Below are 13,755 nucleotides of genomic sequence, written 5' to 3' on the forward strand. Positions count from 1 at the left end.
GTTCTACATACTTGGCCAATAAAGATGATTCTGATTCTGATTCTGGACGCTCCGACTTGCCAAAACAACAAGACAACGTGACAAAAACGCAACAGTTTGGGCATAGCTCGTGTGTTGGGATTGTCGACTAAATCATGTCAAGCAACCCAGGCCACTCGCGCTACTAATTTGAAATTGTGTCAAAAACGAGGATGTTATTGGCGCATGTTGATCATCGAAAGCTGGCGCGACGGCAGTATGCCGATTTGGATTCGGCGGATGTTCTGCGCATTCTGCATTATGCGCAACACAGCTTTGTGAATGGAGACGACCATGAATTAAATTGCAATGACTGAAAGGGACGACCCGGCGCACGAAAGGCTTTGAAAGTTCCCCGGAAGCTGTTGAAAGACTAAATGACTCGACGTAAAGCAGGAATTCGCTCCGGTGTCTGCGCCACTTGTCACGCAGTCGTGAAGGCAAAGCCACCCCGGCATGTTTGGACGCGTCGCGCGCGCATGACAAAGAGCAAAAGACTTTTTTTCTCTTCTTGGATTTTGGGCTTCTGTGAAGCGATCGGTGATGCGACTCACTGCTGCCACCTGGCTGTTGGTTGCCAGGAGACGGCTTCCTCGTGCGCACGTACCGACACGCACGCTTGTTTCTTTTGACATGCTGAGATGCAAACAGCAGCAGCGCTGCCAGCAACAGGAAGAAGACTTTTTCTCCCCTTCCTTCCTGCCCGCCCGCCCGCCCGCTACCTTCCTCCCTCCCTTTATTCCTTCACTCGCTCATGCCGGTCTTCCTCACAGCCCTTCCCGACTCCTTCCTCCTCTTTGCTTCCTTTGACTTTCCCGTTTCTCCCTTGCATTCATCATCTTCATTTCCTTCCTTCTTCTACCCACCTCACTTTCCATGCAGCGCATTTCATGAATTCATTCATTCATTCATTCATTCATTCATTGCTTCCCAACTGCATTATAAGATAAGACAACCTTTATGAGTCTCGCAATTGGAGAAATTCCCCATTCACAGCAGCAAAGTTATGAAAGGAAGAAGTAGAACAACAAAATATAGGAGCTGCTGTAAAGGCAGCCACTCACGCGACGCCATTTTTGTAGTCAAAATAACACAACACGTAGGACACAGACAGTCGTGCAATCTTTTCTCCACTTTTCTGCATACAATTTGTTGTCTGAAGGAGTTATGGATGAAGGAGGAGAGGATCAAAGCGTCCTTTCACCAGTGGATCAGAGACGTCATGCTGAAAATGTGCACACGTCTGCTACAAGCTAAGTTTTGAAAGCTTATAGCGTTCCATGATTGGTCCCTTCCTGCAACAATTACGGATATTGGCCCGTCGGTCCTCGCGCCTACACATTTGTTTTCCATACTACCAACTCATCTGATATCCTCCTTCCCTTTTTTTTGAAAATGTCTTCAACCAACCATACAACCCTTCCTTCCACATGTCATCCGGCAACATTTTTGAACGGGACATTCCAAAATCGATCAAAGCCATGCGCCTACCTTCCTGCACAGCCTGGAAAGGGTTGTTGGGCTCGATGAGTTTGACAGAGTGCGTGATCTTCTCGCTTTGCAAGATGTCATCGTTTAGACTCAGGTCCGAGATCGCCAGCTGGAAAATCTCGTCATCCTTCACGGCGTTCTCCTCAAATATGGCACCTGCGGAATAACAAACAAAAATGGATGACCGAAAGAACGAGATCCCGGATACAAGCGGCTGAAATGAGTTTTCTCCGCAGGGTGTCCGGGCTCTCCCTTAGAGATAAGGTGAGAAGCTCAGTCATCCGGGAGGGTTTCAGAGTCGAGCCGCTTCTCCTCCACATCGAGAGAAGCCAGATGAGGTGGCTTGGGCATCTGATTCAGATGCCTCCTGAGCGCCTCCCCGGTGAGGTGTTCCGGTCATGTCCCACCGGGAGGAGACCCCGAGGAAGACCCAGGACACGCTGGAGAGACTATGTCACCCAGCTTGCCTGAGAACGACTCGGGATCCCCCGGGGAGAGCTGGACGAAGTAGCTAGGGAGAGGGAAGTCTGGGCTTCCCTGCTAAAGCTGTTGCCCCCGCGACCCGGCCCCGGATAAGCGGTAGATAATGGATGGATGGATGGATGGGAGAATCACAGGTGTGCATCCACCATTTTGGTTAGCGCGAGAGCCTTCCCCGTTTTCACGTGTCCAGGGTCATGGCAGACCCAGCGACACACATTCAGATTCAGAAAACTTTATTTATCCCCGTGGGGCAATTACAGGCGGTCCAACCCATGAGCTGCGTGCCTGTGAGGCAAACCAAATCAAAGCCCACCCCCCACTCTCCATCCTCTTGCTTGTGTGTTTATGGCATCGCTGTCAGACAGGGGCGTATATCAGTCGGGGGGGTGGCGACTTTTCCGGAAAGGAGAAGTATATTTGGTGCCTGCTGACGTGCATCAACCAATACGACTTGGATGAAGTCCCGGTGCTGCACTAAAAGCTGATGACGGAGCACCTGCTGCTGCTGGCCCAGACTGTTGCAGCAGCAAAAAAAAAGTGAGAAGCGCTGCTGCATGCGCACAGCGCAGCTGATATATTTGGTGGTTTGACACTGCAACACCATGCACTGCAACGTGGGGGCGGGGGGGTTGGGTAAGGTGTGTGTGTGTGTGTGGGGGGGGGGGGTTCAAGATTAGAGGTGGTGATGTTCTTCCTCGTTCTTTTGGGGAGGAGGGATCAAGATTAGAGGTGGTGAGGTTCTTCCTCGTTCTTTTGCGGGGGGGGGGGCAAAACCAGTATGGGGCGCACAAAGAGGTTCTCTATGCGTTTTGCATGGCTAAAAAGTCCACTGACGTCCTTCCCCGCTGCTCTTTATTGACATGGCAGTCACGTCCCGGTGGAAGTTGAAGCTTGCCGGCATAAAGACGGGGGGGGGGGGGGGGGGCTAGCCCACATCCATTTGTAGCTATGGCGAAACCCCCTTCTCCCCTCGCAACCCGACAGAAAACGGTTGCTTCTTGTTCCAAACGTGCATTGAGCAGAGATGTGCAGGTTTGAAAGGACTCGAGTGTGTGTGTGTGCGTGTGTGTGTGTGTGTGTGTGTGTGTGTGTGTGTGTTCATAGGCTAACACCACCACCTTGTGTATCCCTGATTTTTTGCAGAGCTGTATGTCATTTGGAAAGGGTGGTCCCCGAAAGTGATGAACTAAAAAGTGGTCCCCACAAATCACATAAACCGGTCTGGGTGTGTGTGTGTCTGTGTGTGTGTGTGTGTGTGCAAGAGAGAGAGAGAGAGAGAGGGAGTGCGAGAGAGTGTGTGAGACATAAAAAGGCTGCAAGAATATGGACGGCGCACAATTACGGGGGCTGGTGTGTAAGAAATAACTTTTCCAGCGCCAGAGAGACGAAGCAAATTTCCCCAAAAAATGGACGCAAGAAATGCGCAAACCGCTGCGACCGTTTTTTTTTTTTTTTTTCGCGTCTCATTTCACCTGCGCGCACGGCCGGCTTACCGATGTGTATGATGGAGTCCCCTTTGGCCGAGTTGCATTGCAATATCCACAAGGAGAGACAGACCAGCAGCAGCTCCATGGCGGCATGCAGCGGCACAAATAGCTCATTCAAGAATGAAAACAAAAACCAACAAGGGGGGAGAGCGGAAAAAAAAAAAAAAACTGGACGAACGCTCGGCCGTCCGGTATAGTCCAACTGGTCCCAACGGATTGATCGAGCCACTACCCCTCCCCCCTACCACAAAATGTCAAAAATATATCAAATAAAATTTAAAAAATAAAAATTAAAAAACAGCTAGACGTCCTGAGCCGCTAGAAGTAGCCACAGAAATGAAGAGTTCTGTGGGAAGGCTGCTCCGGAGAAGGAGGGGAGGGGGGACGGGATGGATGGGGGGGGCGGATTGGACATGCATGTGAGCTCCGGTGCAAGACACTTGGGCGCTCCCGCCCTCCTCCAGCAGCCGGTGAGGAGAAGGAGGAGAGGAAGATGCGGGAGGATGAGGAAGAGGAGGCGGAGGATGAGGAGGAGGAGGAGGAGCGCGTGCACACGCTTCCAAATTATTCTTGAGGCAGGGCGGGGGGGGGGGGGAACTCACACCACGGTTCTGCGGATCACGTGACTGCAGCGAGCGCTTGTCCCGACGAACCGACTCGAAAAAGACTGAAAAGAGACGGGGGAAAGACGCAACATGATGAGAGAGAGAGAGAGAGAGAGAGAGAGAGAGAGAGAGAGAGAGAAGGGGGGAGGATGTGGGGGGGGGGGCGTGCACACACACGCGCACGCACGCAACACGTCCACCACCAGCACTGCCGCCGCCGCCGCCGCCGCCGCTGCTGCCATTGCACTGTGACCAGACGCGTGGCGTGACAGATGCCCACGGACACCACGAGTACGGAGGACAATCGCGCGAGTGGACTGTTTACTTTTGGAGAAGTTGCAACAGAGGGGGGGAAAAAGAAGAGAGAGGAGGAACGCCGAGAAGGAGGAGAGAGGCTGCCACGCCAGTTTCCCCAGCACGGATGAGACGAGAAGACCCGGGCCGGGATCATCCGCGTAAAAGAGGACCCACTCGTGACAAGAAACATTCTTTCTAGCTATCAATTTGTGTAGTGCGTTTACTGGACATTTTTTTTTATGCTCAGGGGGGTGGCATGGGTGGGGGTTGTGCAAACAGAAGAGAGCTTGGAGTGGAGGACCCCTGTAGCCTTACAATTAAAGGATATTTCTCGTGTTTGTGACGAGACCGGAAATATCTCTTAATTGTTGGGTTAAGGGGGTTAAACGTGCAACGGCGGAGTGGATACGGGATGATGGAGAAGCCGTTCAAAAAGAAAAAAAAAAAAAAAAAAAGAAGAAGCACCTGTGGAAGCGAGACCGGAGACTGTCGAGCGCGCATATGAACATATCGGCGTTGTTGATTTCGTTTCATTTTCATGTCATAGAGAATCTTTTCTGATGCGCTAACATGTTATTGTCTCATGCGGGAATCATGTAAAGTTGTTTCCACCACAAAAAAAAAAAAAGAAAAGAAAAAGTCCTCTACTGCCCCCACTGGCCAAAACTGGCTACTACAGCTTTGTTGTGTTTATGTGCTCACAAAAATAGCCTATAAAGGGTGAGCAAGGGGAGCTATTTTAGCACACGGGCTTTGAAAATGACAGAACAAAAAAAAACCACATTCCCTCAGCACAAGCTGGATTTAGCGTGAATATTCTAAAAGCGTCCCCCCCCCCTCACCCCCCCCCCTCCTTCCTCTCTCGTGATCACTTTATGAGCGATGATGCCTCCCAACAGGGAAGGAGCGACTGGAAGAATAAATGATTGACTTTTTTTTTTCTCCTCTCTTTCCTCTCACAGTGGCGGATCAATCCAGCTCCATTCCAACCGGAGAGATTTGGGGGTTTGTGTTGACCCACTGTGATCAAGATGTATTATGGGGGGGGGGGGGTAAGACAGCAATATTGGTTGCACTGATATATGAAGCAATATGTTGGTGACATGATTGTATTCTCCACAGGAAGGCTGCCCCCCCCTTTTGTGTAAAAGGTTGCCCTGCACATGCGGTGAACATTAGCATAAAAATCATGGAAATAACAACTCTGACGTTCGTTGCTGACCAGTCCTGAGTGGGGTCACCACTCACCCCCTAAAAAATGGATGGAAAGAGCACAAGATTCACATCACCCCTCATCATTTCTAACATTGCGCACCAAACCCAAAAGATGGCGGCTGGTCGACAACCGCATGCACCGACACAGTCACGTCCAATATCGGGACATTGACAAACCTGACCCCGAATCTGATTAAGTATGCAATTCATTTATTCATTCATTTTCCGAACCGCTTGATCTGCACTAGGGTCGCGGGGGGTGCTGGAGCCTATCCCAGCTGTCTTCGGGGAGTAGGCGGGGGACACCCTGAATCAGTTGCCAGCCAATCGCAGGGCACACAGAAATTCACACTCACACCTAGGGACAATTTAGAGTGTTCAATCAGCCTGCCACGCATGTTTTTGGAATGTGGGAGGAAACCGGAGCACCCGGAGAAAACCCACGCAAGCCCGGGGAGAACATGCAAACTCCACACAGGGAGCTGGAATCGAACCCGGTACCTCTGCACTGTGAAGCCGACGTGCTAACCACTGGACGACCGGGCCGCCCACTTTATAAAGTATATAAAGTATATACTTTAAAACAGCGTTCGTCATCCGTCGCAGGTCAATTAATTTGTCATTTCACAACATCTCATAAAGAGATGTGAACGTATGGTGCATCCCGACAGCTTATTTTCACGATTTTTAAAGACACCATTGAAGTGGCACCAAAAACGTGGTGTGTGTGTTTGTGTGTGTGTGTGTCACCACGATTCAACGTATTCCGGTGCACAATAAGAATCAAACAGATGAATTGATCCAATTATCATCAGACACAGGGGTCCGCCATGTTGTCAAAGTCAACATATTTACACACACAAACGCACGTTAGAACTTCGCCTGGTTCCATCTGTCCATTTCAAAAATCAAATCCAGTCCAAACTCTTTTCTGTAGACGACCAACGGCGTGTTCTCATCAGGTTTTGGATTTAGAAAACCTACGCATTAGGAACAGCTCTCCGTGTGCTGCCGTAAACTACAACTATAATAATAAAACTATTGTTCACTTCACACCAACACACACACAAAAGAAGTTCCCTGTTGAAATATTCATCCCACAAAATTATTTATGAAGACGCAGGAGAAGAACTGCGCGCCCGCCACCTGTTGCTCAAGTCAGTTGGTCCGCGCAGTTGGCTGCCATGCATTAATAAGCACACTGAAAATGATAGAAATACATCAATTGTGTATTATATGGTTTGAGGTGTCCAATATCAGGCCCCGGGGCCGGTAATACAAATACGCCCTGAACTAGGGCCCGACCCCGATCAATAGGCCAGCCCATAAAATCCGACAAATGTTTTAAATATGACACATCAACCCTGACAAAACTCAAGCATTCACTGCTCAGTGACACACCAGGCAAAAACTTCATATTGGGGGGGCATTAAAGAGACTCGGCCCTCTGTGTGATCAAGTATTCACTATTATAGTCAAGTGAGGTGAATTGATTTTAGTACCGCCACATACAAGTTTGCACTCACAGGTCAAAGCAAAAATGTGCCAAATGATGGCTCGCATCTCAAGGCACCACTTTACCTTTGTTTTTGTTTTGCACCAATTAGCGTCAACACTGCTCTTACGGTAGTAACGGCTAATTAGCAAGCGCCTGCTCTGGTGCAGAAAGCCCAAACAGTGGACTGAAATGATGAGTGGATGCCAGGAGGAATCAAAGGCAAGCAGTTAGTCACAGATGAGTAGCACTATTGGATTAGCCATTCATTAATAGACTATTCTTGCGGGTAAGCTCTTTCTAACCCCGACTCCCCCCCCCCCTTCTATTATTCATTTCCCGCAGCATCTTGCAAACATCCCGCCATGATTGACTCCGGCCACGTGACGCCGCCTTTACTATCCACGCGGTTCATTTTAAAGGAAGTAGCATCTCCCGCTTTCAATTATCAGCTGACAAATAGCCGGAGGTACTCTATGTGGAATTTTTACGGGGGTAATATACATGTCTCACCACCCGCGTAACTGTTCTCTGACCTCATCGATTAGCGCCGCTATTTTAGTGCCGCCACGACGCGCACATAAGATGAACGGAATCGGCTCGGCGGAATCTTTTAGCGGTGACGCGGCGTAATTCATCCCCGTGCTGACGGACTGCGGGCTTTAATCTGCTCTGGGGGGTGTGTGGGTGGGGCGGGGGGGCCTATGATTTAAAAAGCAAAAAAAAGGGTAGGCCATGGTTAGCTAAAGTAGGAGGACAGCAGTAGAGCAACAGTAATAGTAATATCCGTATTACTACAGGACAGATGAAACTTGGAGGGGTGGGGGGGGGGGGGGGACTGACGTAATATAGAACATAGTACGGTTAAGAGTATCCTCCACCCATCGAGCCATGTAGCGGAACAATGGAGCTTCTGTTGATGTATCGTTATCTCGAATGGCATCCCGTAGATTCGTACGATGACTGAAGATTCATTCATTCATTCATTCATTCATCTTCCGAACCGCTTGATCCTCACTAGGGTCGCGAGGGGTGCTGGAGCCTATCCCAGCCGTCTTCGGGCAGTAGGCGGGGGACACCCTGAATCGGTTGCCAGCCAATCGCAGGGCACACAGAAACGAACAACCATCCACGCTCACACTCACACCTAGGGACAATTTAGAGTGTTCAATCAGCCTGCCACGCATGTTTTTGGAACGTGGGAGGAAACCGGAGCACCCGGAGAAAACCCACGCAGGCCCGGGGAGAACATGCAAACTCCACACAGGGCCGCAGCTGGACTCGAACCCGGTACCTCTGCACTGTGAAGCCGACGTGCTAACCACTGGACTACCGGGCCGCCGTGACTGAAGATATATCGGCAAAATATTTCACCGCAACGACAACTTTGCGACAAGCAGTGGCTGACAAAACGTTGTCAGTTACTTTACCTAAGAAGACGAAAAATAGGAAACGATACCGTGGTTAAAAACTCAACAGTAAAAAAGCATTGAAATAATAGCCGACGGTTAACCAACTTCATATTTCTGGTATTAGTTCAACAAAATACTTTCAAAAACATTATTTGCAATTTTCTTTGGCCTGTAATGGAGTTTTCCCGCATTAAAAGTGTGCTACACGTGAACTTGGCCAGACATCAGACTCCTTTGTCCACCATTAGCATGCTCTTGGATTGCTGCACTGAAAAGCCCTGGCGCCAATTTGGAGAGTGGTGTTACATTTTTGGGAGTTTGCTGAGGGGAAGAAAAAAAATATATATATATATAAAAATCCATTCATGTCAGGCAGAAATGTGCAGGGAATAGAAAGAGAGGTGTGTGTGCCCGCACAGAGCCAGAGGTGAAAACAGCAGCGCGCTTGCTTCCAAATACACAGCCCGAGGTAACATTATAGATTAATCATGTTATGGGAGAACAAGCACAAGGCTCCATCACTGAGGCTGAATTTCAATGAGCCAACTGTTGACTGTGTGGCACATCCCTCCCAGACTCACCCCCCCCCCTCAAGAAAAAAAAAGAAATTGGTGAAATATGCAACGTCTGATTAATAAAGAAGTCTTGCGGTGAACAACGCCAGTGAGTGCGAGTCGACTGTATTGGTCAGCCTGAGGGAAGAACACGGACAGCTGACGAGTTGGCAGCGGGACGCAAACCAAAACAAAATAATAATCCTAATGTCACGTATTGAACCTTTAAAAACCGCGTTGAACGAAGACTTTTGAGATTCCCTAATGAAGCGGATTTGCACATGCCCCTAACCTTTAACAGTTTATGACCGTCAGCGGGCAGCGCGGTGGACTAGTGGTTTCAACTGCAGCGATACAGAGCGGTTGAAATCTCACGTGGATTTTGCAACCGCTTCTTGTGTCCATCACGCTACTTCAAAATGACATTTCAGATATTAAATGTTTGGGGTTCACCAAATATGTAAAATGGCCATTCAGTTAATGGTTACAGTGCCACCTGCTGTTTGAGCACCCCCCCCCCCCAAAAAAAACCCTTACATATTATGTAGAGTGGATATATTCATTCATTCATCTTCCGAGCCGCTTGATCCTCACGAGGGTCGCGGGGGGGGGGGCGCTAGAGCCTATCCCAGCTGTCTTCGGGCAGTAGGCGGGGGACACCCTGAATCGGTTGCCAGCCAATCGCAGGGCACACAGAAACGAACAACCATTCACACTCGCACCGAGGGACAATTTAGAGCGTCCAATCAGCCTGCCATGCATGTTTTTTTTTGGAATGTGGGAGGAAACCGGAGCACCCGGAGAAAACCCACGCAAGCCCGGGGAGAACCTGAATCGGTTGCCAGCCAATCGCAGGGCACACAGAAACGAACAACCATTCACACTCACACTCACACCGAGGGACAATTTAGAGCGTCCAATCAGCCTGCCATGCATGTTTTTTTTGGAATGTGGGAGGAAACCGGAGCACCCGGAGAAAACCCACGCAGGCCCGGGGAGAACCTGAATCGGTTGCCAGCCAATCGCAGGGCACACAGAAACAAACAACCATTCACACTCACACTCACACCGAGGGACAATTTAGAGCGTCCAATCAGCCTGCCATGCATGTTTTTTTTGGAATGTGGGAGGAAACCGGAGCACCCGGAGAAAACCCACGCAGGCCCGGGGGAGAACATGCAAACTCCACACAGGGAGGCCGGAGCTGGATTTGAACCCGGTACCTCTGCACTGTGAAGCCGACGTGCTAACCACAGGACTACCGGGCTGCAGAGTGGATATAATCTGTGGATATATTTTGTGGCTGTGGCATTAAAAATTGAGCCATGAATAATTTCAAAGCATTTTCCGCCATTGATGTGAATGACAACAATTTTCAAAATGTTTTTGCGGGAAAGTTAAAATAACTCAATCGTGGTTGCGCAAAGCACGCGGACGCTGGGATACCCATAACGTGGCCATGTTCAGAATTAACAAATTCCATTCAAACAAGTAAAATGTGAGTTCCCCACATGACAAAGTGCTGAAGAGTAATCTCAAATAAAGTTCAGCTGTTCATGTCGATTTTGATTGACATTTTTCATTTTCATGACGTTTTTTTTATTTTTGTTTCTAGCAGAAGCCTGTATAATGTGCAAATAACTAACCGGACAATTAGAATTGTTCATTCATCATAATTCCCTCCACCTAGACGATGTTGCGTTATGGTGTTGATAAAAAGTTATGCTTGAGTGCAATTCAATAAAAGTTTGTGTTCGGGAACAATATTGGATTTGAATAAAACATTGCCAAGCACTCAAATGTAAATACTTTAACTCCGTTGCTATTTATTCGGGTTTGTGCTTGACAAGTCTTTAAGTTGTCTCTGATATGCGCTAAGACATTGATGCCAGTGTTGTCATTCAGGGAGGTGTCCTTGGCATGTATTCATTCACGCTAAATGGCAGCGGCTGCCTTCGAATTATTCAGAAGATCTCAGCTCGCAAATCAATCGAGAACATCCGGTAAAAGATGTATAATGGAATAACACCCGTCTGGTGGAGATATCCCGGCATCTGCCGTAAAGGGCAGTTGAGGGAGGAAGGGGGAAGAAAAAAACACACCCAAAAAAAACCCATGCCTGCAGAGATGTTTACAATTTATGTGCCTAATAGCGACCACTGGGTCATTTGTTCTGCACGCCCCAGGGCAGTGGCATTGAACCCGCTGACTAGCGTGCCGCATTTCACTCAGACTGTGCCTGCAAGTTGGTCATTAGGAGGTGAGGTTGCTTTAAAAACGGGGGGGTGGGGAGGGGGGGGGGGAAACATGACATAAAAGACCAATTAACAGGAATCCACCTGAAAGGCAGTTTTGCTTTGAGAGAGCGCAGATATGTCACAGACAGCTCTGGAGAAACAGAAAGTGAAAGAAAAGCTATTCTATGAATATCTACATTTTCATTCATTCATTCATTCATTCATCTTCAGTACCGCTTGATCCTCACTAGGGTCGCGGGGGGTGCTGGAGCCCATCCCAGCCGTCTCCGGGCAATAGGCGGGGGACACCATGAATCGGTCGCCGGCCAATCGCAGGGCACACATCGACGAACAACCAACCACGCTCACACTCACACCTAGGGACAATTTAGAGCGTCCAATCAGCCTGCCAAGCATGTTTTTGGAATGTGGGAGGAAACCGGAGCACCCGGAGAAAACCCACGCAGGCCCGGTTGCCAGCCAATCGCAGGGCACACAGAAACGAACAACCATCCGCACTCACACTCACACCTAGGGACAATTTAGAGCGTCCAATCAGCCTGCCATGCATGTTTTGGGAATGTGGGAGGAAACCGGAGCACCCGGAGAAAACCCACGCAGGCCCGGGGAGAACATGCAAACTCCACACATCGAGGCCGGAGCTGGAATCGAACCCGGTACCTCTGCACTGTGAAGCCGACGTGCTAACCACTGGACTACCGGGCCGCCTCTACATTTTCAAGTAAGCCAAAAAAAAAAAAAAACAGACGCATGTGCTATTATTTTCAGTGGCGATTGTGCAAAAAGAAAACACCGGCACTGCACAGATCTCTTTATAAAAAGCACCACCGTTGGCTAGATTAGGAGACACTGGCTGACGCTGATAGAGATGAAGCAGAGCTCGTTGAGCTGGTAGTTATTGTCTATCGTCTGTGACATGACTGACATTTCTGCACACGACGCGAGACGGCTTTGGCATGCTAATATGTCAACTATGTGTCACGAGTACGGCAAAACTGTGCGGTAGTTGACATGTGCGCGCTACTAGTACGAGTGGTGAAGGGATGGACGCGAACTCGTAGAATTTGATGTCACGAGTAGTAGTAGTAGTGTTTTGAAACACTTCTGATACTCAATTTGAATGAATATCAAGTTTTATAAAGGATCGTCGGAGATAGGCACTCAGAAATAACGACAAGACACTTCTGGCTACCAAATGATATACTCTTACCGTACGCCAGTAGGATGGAGAGCCAACATCCTCAGCAGAGTGAGCTTCGATACTCGCTGGGCGTCCGTACGCTACCCACAGCAGACTCTACCGATACTCGCTGGGCGTCCGTACGCTACCCGCAGCAGACTCTACCGAATGATCTCGGTCCTCCTCCTTTTATTCTATAATATGTGCTAGGGAGTGGGTGAGTGGCCATTCTCACTCCCCCCCCCCCAGCCACATTACTTTTGTTGTGTAACCAAGTGGCATATCTTATGAGAACATCCCGTTTTGTACTTTTTCCACATACTAGTGAGTTCTCGGCAATAACAGGATGTATCTCAAGAGTTTCAGTAAAAACATGTTATTCAAGCATTTATGCAATAAACAAACTTTAACCACAATAATCATTAATACAACGATATATATTGATTAATGAAAACATCACTACACTATTTATTATACCAAGTAGTTGCAGACTGACAAATGGGGGGTGGAACTAGCACCCTGTGGCAAACGAGATTACACGCATTATGTGCAGTCACTTCCCCAAAAACTTACTGTACGGTCTGTAGAGTTCATCTGATTTTCGACAGTGAAAGTTTGACCATCTTGATTATTTTGTACGGGGGGGTGGGGGGGGCGGAAATAACCCTGCACTTGAGGGATTTAGTATTTCCTACTACTTTTGTGGAGCGTTATATTCCGCCGTCATCTCCTGTACTCGGCGCAACCGACTCACTACAGTGGACTCTTGGAAGAGTTCTTCAGTGAAGCAAAAGAGCTCCTTTAATCCAAACTGTTAAGTTGAATCAAAGCCTGCAACCTTCGCTACCTTGAACGCCCGCCCCACCCGCCCTCCCGCTCGACTGACTTAGGAAATACTGGCCGCGGAGTGATGAGAACACAGCCGAGGGGAAAAGATTCATTTCACCCACACCTTCCCGACTGCGCGAAAGGCTTTCAGTTTCATGGTCCACACCACTTGCATTTCCTCCAGACTGCACACAGGAGCGGGCACAATTCAAATGTCAGAGCCATTTATTAATTTTTTTTCCTGTTTCAGTCTTCCCCGGCTTCCAGTCACATCTTGGTCTCACTGGTTAAACGGCGTAAGTTCTACAGAACGTGGGTTATGAATTGGTCGAAAAACGATGATACGATTACGACATGTAATGTATCATTGATCTCCCTTTGCTAGTGAGGCATCATGACAATTAAATGCTCTTACGAGATTCCTGGGAGTAT

At 48.7% G+C, this 13,755-nt stretch overlaps 1 protein-coding gene across 2 annotated transcripts in view; it reads right to left on the reverse strand.

Annotated features, from left to right (window-relative positions):
* grid1a (glutamate receptor, ionotropic, delta 1a) overlaps positions 1-4,038 on the reverse strand; it is a 218,918-nt gene extending 214,880 nt beyond the window's left edge. Inside the window, exons 1-2 of one of the 2 annotated variants that reach the window (XM_052079707.1) lie at positions 3,486-4,037; positions 1,510-1,665 (exon numbers count right to left, since the gene is read on the reverse strand). In XM_052079707.1, coding sequence (XP_051935667.1) covers positions 1,510-1,665; positions 3,486-3,564 — 235 coding nt within the window. In that variant the 5' untranslated portion in view covers positions 3,565-4,037. Of the gene's footprint in view, positions 1-1,509; positions 1,666-3,485 lie in introns of both variants that reach the window. The other variant, XM_052079708.1, reaches the window with a different exon arrangement.
* Positions 4,039-13,755: the final 9,717 nt, after the last annotated feature.

The sequence above is a fragment of the Hippocampus zosterae genome, chromosome 11 (genome assembly GCF_025434085.1).
Source record: "Hippocampus zosterae strain Florida chromosome 11, ASM2543408v3, whole genome shotgun sequence".
NCBI lineage: Eukaryota > Metazoa > Chordata > Actinopteri > Syngnathiformes > Syngnathidae > Hippocampus > Hippocampus zosterae.